The sequence below is a fragment of the Engystomops pustulosus genome, chromosome 2 (assembly GCF_040894005.1).
Source record: "Engystomops pustulosus chromosome 2, aEngPut4.maternal, whole genome shotgun sequence".
NCBI lineage: Eukaryota > Metazoa > Chordata > Amphibia > Anura > Leptodactylidae > Engystomops > Engystomops pustulosus.
In genome coordinates, this window is record NC_092412.1 from 5125154 (window position 1) to 5141022 (window position 15869).

The 15869-nt window shown below is 48.0% G+C and overlaps 1 protein-coding gene across 1 annotated transcript; it reads left to right on the forward strand.

Annotated features, from left to right (window-relative positions):
* Positions 1 to 2589: 2589 nt before the first annotated feature.
* On the forward strand, positions 2590 to 3519 carry LOC140116392 (olfactory receptor 52M1-like). Its single transcript, XM_072132918.1, has one exon. It carries the CDS (start codon positions 2590 to 2592, stop codon positions 3517 to 3519), a length of 930 nt encoding a protein of 309 aa, XP_071989019.1.
* The last annotated feature ends 12350 nt before the right edge of the window (positions 3520 to 15869 follow it).

Here is a 15869-nt window from a genome sequence, read left to right on the forward strand (position 1 = left end):
AATGACAGTGCCTGCTTTCTCCACCACTTAGAATTAACACCAAAAAGTTCAATCTTGGTCTCATCAGAGCACAATATCTTACTTCTCATAGTCTGGATCCTTCATGTGTTTTGCACACTGTATGCGGCTTTCATATGTCTTGTACTAATGAAAGGTTTTGTGTCTTTGTGTCTCTGTGTGCTGTTACCACCGAGATGGCTGCCATGATGCTGATGCAGCAGAGCCCATCTGGCTCCATAGGAAATACTCCCTTTGAAGCTGACCACACTGCAAGCCACTGTGGATCACTACCATCATACAGGCAATCTACGGTGCTGCTGGCCTGTAAATGAAGAAGGTCGCACCAGTCTGCTGTTTGCTGATGTTTGGAGCTGCCAATAATAGAAATAGATCTCTTCTTCACTGTGTGTGTTCCTGGGCTGCCGCTACCATCTCAGGCCTCCCATATAACATCCTACGGGGAGATAAGACACTTACACGGGGAGTGCCCTGGGGAGTACCTTCTCTATGCACAGGATCCACTCTTATTGGCCCAGGAGGGTGTGGGTGAGGCCTACACAGGAACCCAAGGCTTCCATGACACCTGAGGCCCAGCCACCACAATAGCCGGCCACCCCAATATCTAGTTCCTGCTGCCCCCCGCATTCTGTTGGCCCCAGTGCGGATGTTGTACATGGCCTATCCTGGCACTCACTTTTAGTGAAGCCATGGGGTAACGTCAGAAGGCTGTGCTAAAATTCATCTGTCTGGCCACACGACGTCCAGGAGCTGTAGACTGAGATCTAAGCTTTGGCTTGAGCTAGTTCGATGCAACTGGACAACTATACAGACAGCTGCGTAAAGTGTGTGCCGTGTGTTTGCATTTTCAGCGTAAGCACCCTGCTGCCGCTCGCCTATCTGCACTGCAGTGGAACTTTGGCCGGACCACCCACCACCTCATATGTGATGTACCAACGAGGTGGGATTCCACTTTACATATGCAGGAGGGCGGTGTGAGCAGTAGCCAATTGTGACTTCCAGTAGTGACCAGCGCACTTCACCACCAACTACTGGGCCTTCATGAGGGACATTTGTTGAGTGCTGCACTCCTTCTAATATGGTCAGCACCGATGATGGAAAAAGCTCTTCAGGCCATGATGGAGGATGTAATGGTGGCAGATAAGGAAGAAGAGAAGGAACAGGTGCCAGGCCAGTTTGTTGGATTGGCGGTAGTCTGCTACTGTGCTGTCCATCAAGGGGAGATTTTTGGAGCATTAGGAGGAGGAGTTGGGTGACACCCAAAGTAACTCACGGGCATCATTGAAGCATGGCTGAGGAGATGCAGAGGAGGAAGGGAAGACAGGTCTCACCAAGGAAAGCTTATCCTTGCCTCTGGGCAGCATAGGCCACATGAGCCACTGACACCACTAGTTGTCTGGAAACTCAATGGTGGCGAAAACTGGAATGGATGGATGCTCCCTGTTCCATTTCTGTGTCGGAAAATTGGACACGTGGCCAGAGCTTACCCTCCATGCCTTGCAGGTGCAGTCCTGTCCTGTGCCTACTGGGCTCTCAGAGGGCGAGTTCAGAGAATTTAATGCTATCGGCAACAAGAAGATCCACCTCTCTACAGCCAATGGCGACATTGTAACATTTATTGAAAGGGTTTTTATGATAACAGGGGGTCCGATGTACCTCTGACAGACCTCTTTCTGATCCTCGAGATGAGTGGAGCCGCTGGCCGCGCATGTCCTTGCTGCCCCATTGATCTCTATGGAGCTGACGGAGATTGCTGGGCGCGGTCTCTGTTGACTTCAATAGGGTTCGTGTTCGGGTCCATTTTTTTGCAAAATTCAGACAAACCCGTCAAGACTGAATTTCAACCTATCTACTCATCTCTACCCCTGACATGAGGTGAGTCATTGCCCCTCATCAGTCCTATGGAAGCAAGTGGTTTAACTAGATGAGAAGCCAAAGAATTGGGTCAGGAAGGAGAATCTCTCCCATTAAGGAGACTGCCTTCCAGGGGTTAAAGTATCGTTTCTTTGTCTCGGCTATTCAGGCTTCTCATGTGACTATTGGGACAGAGATGTGAATTCCGTAGAGCGAAGAATCAGGAGACGTCATCTTCATCAAGTCCCTGACCTCATCCAGAGCTCCACATCTTCTATAAATCTCCCGATGTCTGGCTACTGCCGCTGCTGAACAAGATTCCTTCTGCCAATGTGCAATGTGTGAGACTTTCCTAATTATACCTCAAAAAATACAAAACGATTCCGTCCTCAGAAGCTGAGACTGGGATAATATTCACCAAGAGGCGCATTAGGATCTGGTAACTCAGGAAACTTCTTTATAAATGTGGAAATCTATAATATAAATACTGAACAGATGTCATGGATTCATAATCTTAATTTTTATAATTATTCATTTGTTCATTCAGTTTTTTTTATTTGTTTTTAGTTTCTTTCCACTTTTCCACATTTAGTCCAGGACTAAGAAGGAATTTAGAGACCAAGTATATACCAAAAGTAAAGTCTACATGAGCAACCGCATGTTTCCCCTTCATACGCTGACACAATTCAGGATGTAACTTTTTGGGAGCTAGTTTCTATGGAAACTCCCAATAACTCCTGTTTCCATCCATCTTACTTCCTTTTGGTGGGGATCCCGGGCATCGAGCACCTTCATGTCTGGATCTCCATCCCGTTCTTCTCCATATTTCTGTCAGCCATAATCGGGAATTATACCGTTGTGCTAATCATTGTGATGGAGACGAGCCTCCACCAGCCCATGTACATCTATTTCACCCTTCTTGCCTTTGTAGACCTTATATTGGCTAATACAACAATGCCCAAGCTTCTAGGCATCTTCTGGTTCCAGTATAACAGTATTGGCCTCCATGAATGTCTTCTCCAGATGTTTTGTGTACATGCGTTTTCCACCATTGAATCGGGGATCTTTCTGTCTATGGCGTATGATCGCTATGTAGCCATCTGCAACCCTCTGAGATATTCAGTCACAGTGACCACCAGGGTTATCGTTAAAACTGGGGCACTTGCTGTATTCCGAGGGGTGTTGTACATCCTTCCCCTGCCCCTCTTACTGAGCAGCTTCCACCTATACACCAGCAATGTTATCCTGCACTCATACTGTGAGCACATGGCGGTGGTGAGGCTGGCCTGTGCCGATGTCTCCTTCAATGACCACCTTGGCATGGCTGTTGGCTTCATGGTGTTGGTGATGGATTTGGTGCTTATAGTCACTTCTTATGTCATGATCCTTCGCTCTCTTCTCAGACTGACTTCTGACGCTCGTCTGAAGGCCTTCGGGACGTGTGTTTCTCATGTTTGTGCCATCCTATGTTTCTACATCCCAATACTCTGCTCATCCTTAGTCCACAGATTTGGGACCAGTGTTCCTCATCATACTCACATCCTCCTGGCAAACTTTTATCTTCTTGTGCCTCCATTGATGAATCCCTTGGTTTATGGGATCAGAACTAAACAAATCAGAGACCGGGTGAGAAGATTCTTCTACTAATAAAGATTCTGGGCAACCTCATGGTTATTTGATCCCGGTAAACCGGATATAAGAAGGGCATCAAATGTGGAAGACACTGGACAAACCCAGCACAACCCTAATGACCATGAGCTTCTTGCTGCTCGATAAGGAGAGACCGGCTTAGGTTGGGATCAGTCCTGGTCCCACAATGATCATCCTTGGACCTTGAGCCTTAGTCCTCGAGCTTCTTGCAATGTTGAACCACTTCCTGTTTAAAGTTTTTTCCATTGTGTCTTCAATCTGTAGCTGAACAGGTAAAATGTCTAATTTATTTTACTAAAATATCTGAAATGAAGATGTAGATTACATACACAGGGGCTCTCCAGGATACTTGAGGCACAGTAGACTTATTATTTTAACCATCATCCACTAACAAGCCTTAGTCTAATATAGGAACAAGTACAGGGGTCAATGTGAGCTGAGGGGTAACTCAAAGCTGCTGAGCCGCAAGTTCTGGACCAGGGGCCCAAATATACAACATATGGCTTATAATACTGGTCTCCTCATATGGAAAAGACAACTTGTACCCCTTAAAGAGAACCTGTCACCCATAAATCGGGCGCTAGGAGATGTAACTAAAGTAAGCAGCTCCTAGTGCTTAAACAAACACCGCAGTGTTAGAAGGATATTGATAACGGAAACTTCCGGTAATGCTATCTAACACTGCGGCGGAGGACAATGTAAACGTCGGATCGCTCGCCAAGCGGTCCGATGTATTCATGAGGGGGCGGGGTTGGGGCATGGTTAGGGGCGGTGACTGCCGCATGAAGCGTGGCCTATGGAGCGAGCAGGGCGGTCCAGGGAAAAGGTAGCACCTCGGACCACCCCCTCATGAATACACCGGACAGCTTTGAATGCGGTCCGACGTTTACATTGTACTCCGACGCCGTGTTAGATAGGTTTCCGGTAACGCTATCCTTCTAACACTGTGGCATTTGTTTCAGCACTAGGCGCTGCTTACTTTAGTAACATCTCCTAGTGCCTAATTTATGGGTGACAGGTCCTCTTTAAGCTTACTATGGCTCTATGTTCCCACAACACAACACTATCTCCATCCACTGACACTTCATGACCCAGGGTGGTCAATAGAAGCCATGTTGCTGGAAATGGGGGCCGGAGTGGGGTCTCAATCAGGAGAGGAGACTTCTAAAATCGGGCCTACTGCCCCCTCAGAAAATGTGCATATTTGTATTCTCACAAATGTATTCACTTACACAGACCTGTCCCAGTAGCTGCTGACCACATTGGGGAACAGCAGGAATTAGGGATGAGAGATTCCCCTGTCCTGTCGTTATACTGTCCCCTCCCTCTCCCCAGACATTTCATGCTGTGGAAGATGTGCCCTGTTATATACAGACTGTGCTGTACAATGTGCAGCATAATATACATATAATGGTGCACATCCTCCATTCTTTAGTGTTACAGGTCAGATGCCGGGGCCCTCTGACACTGCGGGCCCCATAGTAGCTGCTAGTACTGTAGTTACGCCCTTGGTCTCAATTATTGTAACTTCATCCCTGGCCCCAGATAAACCTATTGAAATATGTGTTACAAAGGCTTAGGTTAGTGGTGCCTACATCAGACTCCGGCCATCATAAAGTGACACTGAAAGCTGACGCTCTAATGTACTAAAAATGGCCTGGAAGAATCCCTCAAGGGTAGAAAGCCACCTCTAACTAAACACCAGGCAGATAGATTGGTCGTTCTATGGTCTTTCTTCACAAGAAGGGTTGGACTTGGCTGCAAGTGCCCCAGGTCATAACAGGTAATGTCAGGTGGGAACAGGTAATGTCAGGTGAGAACAGGTAATGTCAGGTCATAACAGGTGATGTCAGGTCATAACAGGTAATGTCAGGTGAGAACAGGTAATGTCAGGTGAGAACAGGTAATGTCAGGTCATAACAGGTAATGTCAGGTCATAACAGGTAATGTCAGGTGAGAACAGGTATTGTCAGGTGAGAACAGGTAATGTCAGGTCATAACAGGTGATGTCAGGTCATAACAGGTAATGTCAGGTGAGAACAGGTAATGTCAGGTGAGAACAGGTAATGTCAGGTCATAACAGGTGATGTCAGGTGAGAACAGGTAATGTCATGTGAGAACAGGTAATGTCAGGTCATAACAGGTGATGTCAGGTGAGAACAGGTAATGTCATGTGAGAACAGGTAATGTCAGGTCATAACAGGTAATGTCAGGTCATAACAGGTGATGTCAGGTCATAACAGGTGATGTCAGGTGAGAACAGGTAATGTCAGGTGAGAACAGGTAATGTCAGGTCATAACAGGTGATGTCAGGTGAGAACAGGTAATGTCAGGTCATAACAGGTAATGTCAGGTCATAACAGGTGATGTCAGGTCATAACAGGTGATGTCAGGTCATAACAGGTGATGTCAGGTCATAACAGGTGATGTCAGGTGAGAACAGGTAATGTCAGGTGAGAACAGGTAATGTCAGGTGAGAACAGGTAATGTCATGTGAGAACAGGTGATGTCAGGTCATAACATATAATGTCAGGTGAGAACAGGTGATGTCAGGTGAGAACAGGTAAATCCGAATCAGCAGGAGACACACCAAGGGTCTGTGAGAGGTCATGTGCTGCTGTATTGATCAGGCATTGATCTCCTCCATTTTTAGGCTCCATCTCTTGCAGTATGGACTCCGGGGGACTCCAGGACCGAGAGGAAGAAGTCACCAAATCATCTGATGGACACAAGAATAAAACATCACACATGGAGGTTTCCTGTACCCGAGTTACATGGGATCTCATGTTAGACTCCCCCTGGTGGTGTCTACTAAAATTAAAAAAATGTTATTGGGGTTGTACGACCTTCGATTGTTTTCCCCTGTCCACAGGAAACACTGCTGATCCCCCAATCAAGAGAATAAGAACCCCCCCTCCCCAATCAAGAAAATGGGGGGGGGACACATTCTCATTAATTGATGGAGGGGCACAATGAGAATGTGTCCTGACTATTCATGGGAGAAACCCAACATTATGGGATCAGGCGCCCAAACCTGGACTTCAGCCAGAAGTTCAGTTCACCAACCGCAACCCCCCACCCTGAGCAGGAGCTGTGTTTGGCCATTTCCTTCGTTCCCATAGTATTGGATGGAACGTCAGGACACAAGCTTGGCCTGCCGCTCTACCCGTTATTAATATACCGATTAGACTGTTATAGAGCACAACAATCAAAGTTGGTCCAACCCCTTAAATATTTGCCATAATTCAATTCTTGTAGAACAGAGATTACAGAACTTTCCGGATCCTTTTTATTGCTGAATATTTCTAACAATAAATACTTTTTCACCATTTTTCTCGCATAAATGATTCTGCCTGTGAGATTGTGGGGCAGATTCATCAAGCTGTCTGAAAGTGATTGGCAACCAATCACAGCTCAGCTTTCATTTTACCAGTACTCAAGAATATTTTAAAGGGGAGCTGTGATTGGGTGCCATGGGCTACTGGAATTATTCTGACTTTGAGAGAGCTTGATAAATCTGCCCCGTTGGGGGTCATTTACTAAGGGCCCGATTCGCGTTTTCCCGACATGTTACCCAAATATTTCCGATTTGCGGCGATTTCCCCTGAATTGCCCCGGGATTTTGGCACACGCGATCGGATTGTGGCGCATCGGCACTGGCATGCACGCGACGGAAATCGGGGGCGTGGCCGAACGGAAACCCGACAGATTCTGAAAAACCGTCGCATTTTAAAAAAGAAAGTGTCGCGAAACTTGCACTTACCTTCACTAGGAATAGGCCGGTGAACTTCAGTGCATTTCGGGGAACTTCAGCGCAGCAGCGACACCTGGTGGAAGTCGGAGGAACTGCCTTAGTGAATCCCGGCCGGACCAGAATCCACCGCAGAGAACGCGCGCTGGATCGCCAATGGACCGGGTAAGTAAATCTGCCCCATTGTCTCTGTAACACCTCAATTCCTGAATTATCTCAAAAGAATAAATATAATAGCCACTCAAGAATAATTATTAGGGGCTATGTTGTTTTAGAAAACATATAGACACACCCCTTAGACTCATCTGGTGGTAGATACACACTTTTGACTCATCCAACAAAAGAAACACCCCTTTGACTCATCCAGCAATAGACACCCCCCTTTGACTCATCTAGCGCAAGACACACCCCTTTGAATCATTGGCAGGTAGACACAACCCTTAAACTCATTCTGAGATGAAAACAACTCTCAGACTTAGCCCTCATGACCCATGCCCAAAGATGACTAAGATGAAAAATATAGAGCAGCTCCTATTCATCCCCATTCTGCAACCGAGGCAGACACGTCAAGAGGTAGACACACCCCTTAGACTCATCAAGAGGTAGACACACCCCTTAGACTCATCCAGCGATATAAAACCCCCTTAGACTCATCAGGAGGTAGACACACCCTTTATACTCATCCAGCTATAGACACACATTTTAGACTCATCCAGAGGTAGACACACTCTTTAGACTCTTCAAGTTGTAGACACATATTTTACACTCACCAAGAGATAGGTACACCCTTTAGACTCCTCCAGCTGTAGACAAGCCCCTTAGACTCATCAAGAGGTAGACACACACCATAGACACATCCTGCGATAGATACACCCTTTAGACTCATCAAGAGGTAGACATGGACACACTACTTAGGCTCATCCAGTGGTATCCACACCCCTTAGACTCATCAAGAGGTAGACACACATTTTAGAATCATCCAGCTGTAGACACACCTTTTGAGTCAAGAGGTAGACACATCCCTTAGACTCATCAAGAGGTAAACACACCCCATAGACTCATCCAGAGGCAGACACCCATTAAACTCATCAACAGGTAGATGCACCTCTTAAACTCATTCAGAGGAAGACGCACCCTTTAGACTCATCTAAAGGTAGACAAACCACTTACCACTGATACAGTGGTAGACACACCCCTTAGACACATTCAGCTGCAGACACACCCCTTAGACTCATCAAGAGGTAGACACACCCCTTAGACTCAACAAGGGTAGACACAACCCTTAGATTCATCCAGCTGTAGACACACCCCTTAAACTCATCCAGAGGAAGACACACACTGTAGACTCACCCAGAGATAATCACACCCCTTAGACTCATCCAGGTGTAGGCACACCCCTCAGACTCATCAATAGGTAGAAACACCCCTTAGATTCATCCAGCAGTAGACACACCCCTTAGACTCCTCCAGCGGTAGGCACAACCCATAGACTCCATCCAATAATAGCCACACCCTTTAGACTCATCCAGTTGTAGACACACCATTTAGACTGATGAAGAAGTAGACACAACCCTTACAATCATCAAGAGGTAGATACACCCCAGAGTCTTATCAAGAGGTAGACACACGGCTTAGACTTAACCAGAGGAAGACACACGCCGTAGACTCATCAAGAGGTAGATACAGCCCTTAAACTCATCCAGAGGTAGACACACCCTTTACACTTATCCAGAGGTAGACACACCCCTTAGACTCATCCAGTGGTAGACACACCCCTTAGACTCATCCAGCTGTAGACACACCCCTCAGACTCATCAAGACGTAGAAACACCCCTTAGACTCATCAAGAGGTAGACACTGCCCTTAGACTCATCGAAAGGTTGACACATCACTTAGACTCAACCAGAGGTACACACACTCCTTAGACTTATCAAGAGGTAGATACATCCCTTAAGTTCATCCAGAGGTACTTACAATCTTTAGACTCATCCAGTGGTAGACACACGCCTCAAGGGTTAGAAACACCCCTTAGAGTCATCAAGGATAGACACAACCCTTATACTCATCCAGCTGTAGACACAACTCTTAGACTCATTTAGCGGTAGGCACAACCCATAGATTCATCCGATGATAGCCACACCCTTTAGACTCCGATGACCCTTAAAACCATCAAGAGTATCCAAAAGAGTGTAACAGGGTGGTAAGGGCAAGAAATAAATAAGTTTACCCCCAGGTAAACTAATAATGATAACCAAAAGTTTGTAAGTCAGAAAAAAAATTACACCAAAAAGCATAATTCAACTTTAAATCTTTATTTAGTTCACAAAACATGATAAAAATGTAGCCATTGGCAAAGAAAGCCAACAAAATTAAAAAGCTGTGTGTTATAATCCATATCACTAATTAACCCAAAGTATAAATATGGTACAAAGCATATTCCAACAGAACAGACCTAATCACTCTAAATTTAATTGTATTATATTAATAACAACTAGAGATGAGCGCACACACTCGTTCGAGCATTAGCGTACTCGAAACTGCTCGTTGCTCGGACGAGTATTTCGCCAGCTCGAGAAAATGGCATCTCCCGCCGTTTTGCTTTTTGGCGTCCAGAAACAGAGCCAATCACAAGCCAGGAGACTCTGCACTCCACCCAGCATGACGTGGTACCCTTACACGTAGATAGCAGTGGTTGGCTGGCCAGATCAGGTGACCCTGGGATAGACTAGCCGCTGCCCGCGCTGCTCGGATCATTCTGTGTCTGGATGCCGCTAGGGAGAGAGCTGCTGCTGGTCAGGGAAAGCGTTAGGCTGTTCTATTAGAATAGTGTTAGGCAGGAGTGATTCTACAAGAACCCAACAGCCCTTCTTAGGGCTACAATAACATTTTATTTTACTTTTTTTTTGTTTGCTTGTGGCTGGGCTTGCTGGCATTAGTAGTGCAGCTAGTACCATATTGTGAGGAATTCGTTGGGAGACTTGCGACCGTTGTGTTTAGCTCTTAGTGACACTCATATCCATCTCAAACACCTAAGGGGGACAATTTATAAGGGGTTTGATTTGAATTAGGCACAGTCTGCTGATTTATTTATTTTTTACGTTTATTTCTCTTATAACTCAAAGTCATCAGGCACAGCACAAAATCCAGTTGTGTGCTGTCAGTGTAGGTTAGAAACTAGACATAGCAATAGAATAGCATCGTTTTGTTTAAAAAAAAAAACACCAAAAAAAATTGGAAGTTTACAATTTAATTTTGAAAATGTTTAACCCGAGGGCTAGGGGTAGAGGACGAGGGCGGGGACGTGTGCGTCCAACTACTGCAGGGGTCAGAGGCCATGGTCCTGGGCGGGGTGAGACACCACCTGCTGATGAGGGAGCAGGGGAACGACGCAGAGCTACACTCCCTAGGTTCATGTCTCAAGTTACTGGGACTCGTGGTAGAGCACTGTTGAGGCCAGAACAGTGCGAAGAGGTGATGTCGTAGATTGCGGACAATGCTTCTAGCCATTTGTCCACCAGTCAGTCTTCCACGCAGTCCACCCATGTCACCGAAATCAGCACTCCTCCAGCTCCTCCACCTCAGCCTCCTTCCCCCCAGTCTGCCCCCTCCCAGCAAAATTTGGCATTTGAACCGGCATACTCTGAGGAACTGTTTTCTGGACCCTTCCCACAGTCACAAACCACTTGTCCGGTTGCTGCTGAGCAATTTTCCGATGCCCAGGTTTTCCACCGGTCGCAGTCTGTGGGTGATGATGACATTATTGACGTAGTGGAAGAAGTGTGTAAAGAGGTGTCCGACGATGAGGAGACACGGTTGTCAGACAGTGGTGAAGTTGTTGTCAGGGCAGGAAGTCAGAGGGGGGAGCAGACTGAGGGATCGGATGATGATGAGGTGACAGACCCAAGCTGGGTTGATAGGCCGGGTGAACACAGTGCTTCTGAGACGGAGGCGAGTCCTATACCAGAACAGGTTGGAAGAGGCAGTGGTGGGGCCAGATGGAGAGGCAGGGCCAGAGCTGGTGCATCAGCACCAAATGTTGCCCGTAGTCAAGCTCCCGTGGCGAGGGCTAGATTTTCAGAAGTCTGGAGGTTCTTTAAAGAAACACCGGATGACTGACGGACTGTGGTGTGCAACTTTTGCCAAACCAGGATCAGCAGGGGTTCCACCAATACTAGCTTAACTACCACCAGTATGCGCAGGCATATGAATGCTAAACACCCCACTCAATGGCACCAAGCCCGTTCACCTCCGGCCGGGCACACCACTGCTCCTTCCCCTGTGTCATCTGCTAGTCAGCCCCCTGCCCAGGACCACAGCCCAAACACCTCCCGTGCGAAAACCCCATCTTCGCCTCCATGATCTTCCACAGCATCCACCAGCGTTCAGCTCTCCATACCCCAGACGCTGGAGCGCAAAAGGAGGTATAGTGCAACCCACCCACACGCCCAAGCCCTCAACGTCCACATCTCCAGATTACTTAGCCTGGAGATGCTGCCCTATAGGCTGGTAGAGACCGAGGCCTTTCGAAACCTCATGGCGGCGGCCGCCCCTCGGTATTCGGTCCCCAGCCGCCACTACTTTTCCCGATGTGCCGTCCCAGCCCTGCACAAGCACGTGTCAGAGAAAATCATCCGTGCCCTGACCAACGCCGTTTCTGACAAGGTCCACCTGACCACGGACACATGGACGAGTGCTGCCGAGCAGGGCCACTATATATCGCTGACGGCACATTGGGTTAACGTGGTGGAGGCTGGGACCGAGTCTGACCCTGGGGCTGGTCATATACTGCCGACGCCGAGGATTGCGGGGCCTACCTCGGTCCAGGTCTCAAAGGCCTACTATGCCTCCTCCTCCTCCCACCCCTCATCCACCTCCTCCTCCGAATTACCATCCGTGGGCACGGCGCCATCAGTCGGTAGCTCTAGGCACAGCAGCAGTGCCGTCGCTAAGCGACAGCAGGCGGTGCTCAAACTGCTGAGCCTAGGCGATAAAAGGCACACCGCCCAAGAACTATTACAGGGCATCACGGCGCAGACTGATCTGTGGCTGGCACCGCTGAACCTGAAGCCAGGCATGGTTGTGTGTGACAACGGCCGTAACCTGGTGGCGGCTCTGCAACTCGGCAGACTGACACATGTGCCATGCCTGGCCCATGTGTTAAATCTCATAGTTCAGCGTTTCCTCAAGACATACCCCAATCTGTCTGATTTGCTCACGACGGTGCACCGCATCTGTGCGCATTTCAGGAAGTCCAGCACAGATGCTGCCACTCTCAGGGCAGTGCAGCGCCGCCTCCAACTACCCGCTCACCGACTGTTGTGCGACGTGCCCACGAGGTGGAATTCAACATTAACCATGTTATCCAGAGTTTACCAGCAGCGCAGAGCGATTGTAGACTGCCAGATGTCAACTTCCACCAGAACTGGTAGTCAGGTCAGTCAGCTTCCTCAAGTCTGAGGAGTGGACGTGGATGTCTGATATCTGTCAGGTGCTGAGTAACTTTGAGGAGTCAACACAGATGGTCAGTGGCGATGCCGCCATCATCTGCCTCACCATCCCGCTGCTTGGCCTGTTGAAAAACTCTCTGGTCAGCATGAAGTCGGAAGCTTTGCGCTCGTCACAAGAGACGGGGGAAGAAGATTCCCTTGTTGATAGCCAAAGCACCCTTAGGTCTGTTTCTCAGCGCATATCGGAGGAGGTGGAGGTGGAGGAGGATGAGGAGGAAGAGGAGGAGAATGTTGGCGAGACACAAGAGGGGAGCATTGCTCAGACCTTCACTGTTCAGCGTGTATGGGCAGAAGAAGAGGAGTTGGAGGAGTTGGAGGAGGAGGAAATGGGCAGTCAGGCCAGTGAGGGGAGTGAATTCTTACGCGTTGGTACTCTGGCGCATATGGCAGATTTCATGCTAGGCTGCCTATCCCGTGACCCTCACGTTCAAAGAATTTATTCCAGCACCGATTACTGGGTATTCACTCTCCTGGACCCACGGTACAAGCAAAATCTTTCCACTCTCATCCCTGGAGAGGAAAGGAGTGTGAGAATGCATGAATACCAGCAGGCCCTGGTGCACAAGCTGAAACAGTATTTCCCTTCTGACAGCGCTAGCGGCAGAGTGCGTACTTCTGCGGGACAAGTAGCGAGGGAGAGTAGGCGAGCAGGCAGCTTGTCCAGCACTGGCAGGGGTACGCTTTACAAGGCATTTGCCAGTTTTATGTCACCCCAGCAAGACACTGTCACCTGTCCCCAGTCTCGGCAGAGTAGGGCTGATCTTTACAGAAAGATGGTGAGGGAGTACGTAGCTGACCATACCATCGTCCTAAATGATCACACAGCTCCCTACAACTACTGGGTTTCAAAGCTGGACATGTGGCACGAACTGGCGCTGTACGCCTTGGAGGTTCTTGCCTGCCCTGCCGCTAGCGTGTTGTCCGAGCGGGTTTTCAGTGCAGCTGGTGGCATCATCACCGATAAGTGTACACGCCTGTCGACTGACAGCGCTGACAGGCTGACGCTTATCAAGATGAATAAAGCCTGGATTTCTCATAATTTCCAATCTCCACCAGGTGAAGGAAGCTCAACCTGAATAATTTATCCACTCCTCCTCCTCCTCATTTTCCTCCTTCTCCTCCTCTTTGTACACTAAAGCAGAGGAAACTGGCTATTTTTTGCCAGGGCCTACTGGCTCTAGCTATAGTACTCTATGTATTTAATTTTTCTGGAGGACCACCTACCTGCTCCTCTGGTTTGCAAACTTTTTTGGACTGCCACATACAGGCACTATCCAAATTAAATTGTCTCCATTGCTACCTCCACACGTCATTGCCATAGCTGCCTCCAAAAGTCGTCCATATAGCTGCCTCCATACATGGTCCCCTTATCAAACGACCTGTGTCAGGCAGAATTTTGGGTTGTTTTCATGGATTCCACATCAAACTTGTTAACTTTGTCGCCCCCCTGCTGTGTAATCCACAAAATACACTGGCAAACTTTTATCATTTACGGATATTATTTCAGCGCTTCTTGCGCTTCTGTTTACATTCCCCTCACCCGCCATATCCTAAACTTATAATAAGGCTACTACACTTGATCTTATACAAAAGGTTCTTAGAAGTGCTGTTTGGGGAGTAGCCGAGAGACAGGGGCTTGGATTGGCGAAAGCTCGCCTGGCAGCGGAGCGCCAGCTCCATCCCAAGATCCAACTAACATAGTTTTAACTGCAGCACCTTTAATCTACTACTACTTCACTGCCTCCATACATCGTCCCCTTATCAAACGAGCTGTGTCAGGCAGAATTTTCAGGTGTTTCACCAGATACATAGTGGAACTCGGCCCATCTGTCGCCGCCATGCTGGAGACCTGAAGTTGCAATCAAAGCAGCGCAATATGGATGCCCCATACTGTCGCTCTTAATCATGGAAGTCGTCTCCATGGCTGCCTCCACATGTCGTCCCCTTATCAAAAGAGCTGTGTCAGGCTAATTTTTCGGGTGTTTCACCAGATACGTTATGGAACTTGGTCACTATGTCACCACCATGCTGTGTTATCAACTAAATATACCGTCAACCTTTTGTTCACATAGGAAATCATTTTACCTCCTTTGGTGAAGCCTGAGTCCATTTGGGGTATGTCGCCATGCCACTCTCTAGCCTGCCGCTGCTGCCGCTGCCTCTGCATGAAGTCCCCTATAGTGTCAGGGTCAATTATTGCATGTTTTAGATGCTATCTAGCCTCTTTCGGTCACTCTGTCATGGCCATGCTGTTGCCCATAATTTTGGCATAATGGTGCGATTAAGCAGCCTCAGAGGCATCCATGCATGCTGCCCCTGCTGTTTCCTGTCCATTTCCGTGGTGTTTCCATCCTTTTCTGAGGTTCCCAGGTGTTTGGCCAAGCTTCCCTGTGCAGACCCTTGGTCCCCTTGAAAAATGCTCGAGTCTCCCATTGACTTCAATGGGGCTCGTTATTCGAGACGAGCACTCGAGCATCGGGAAAAGTTCGCCTCGAATAACGAGTACCCGAGCATTTTAGTGCTCGCTCATCTCTAATAACAACAGATTTCATACATAGAAAACAATGGGATAAATCATACCAGTAAATAAGACACCACACCAGCCAGCCCCGACACCAGCCAGCTACCATCAAGAGGTAGACACACCCCATAGTCTTATTAAGTGGTGGACACACCCCTTAGACTCAACCAGAGGTAGACAAACCCTGTAGACTCATCAAGAGGTAGATGCACCCCTTAAACTCATCAATAGGTAGACACACCCTTTAGACTCATGCAGAGGTAAACAAACCCTTAGATTCTTCAAGAGGTAGACACACCCCTTAGACTCATCAAGAGGTAGACACACCCCTTAGACTCATCAAGAGGTAGACACACCCCTTAGACTCATCAAGAGGTAGACACACCCCTTAGACTCATCAAGAGGTAAGAGGCCACATTATGAGGAAAATGTAGGACAGGAGGACACAGTATGAGGAGGATGGAGAACAGGAGGCCACAGTATGAGGAGGATGAAGGACAGGAGGCCACAGTATGAGGAGGATGAAGGACAGGAGGTCACAGTATGAGGAGGATGGAGGACAGGAGGT

What these genes read in the sequence shown, in the direction of transcription:
- LOC140116392 (XM_072132918.1), top strand. Translation starts at nt 2,590, where the DNA reads ATGGAAACTCCCAATAACTCCTGTTTCCATCCATCTTACTTCCTTTTG.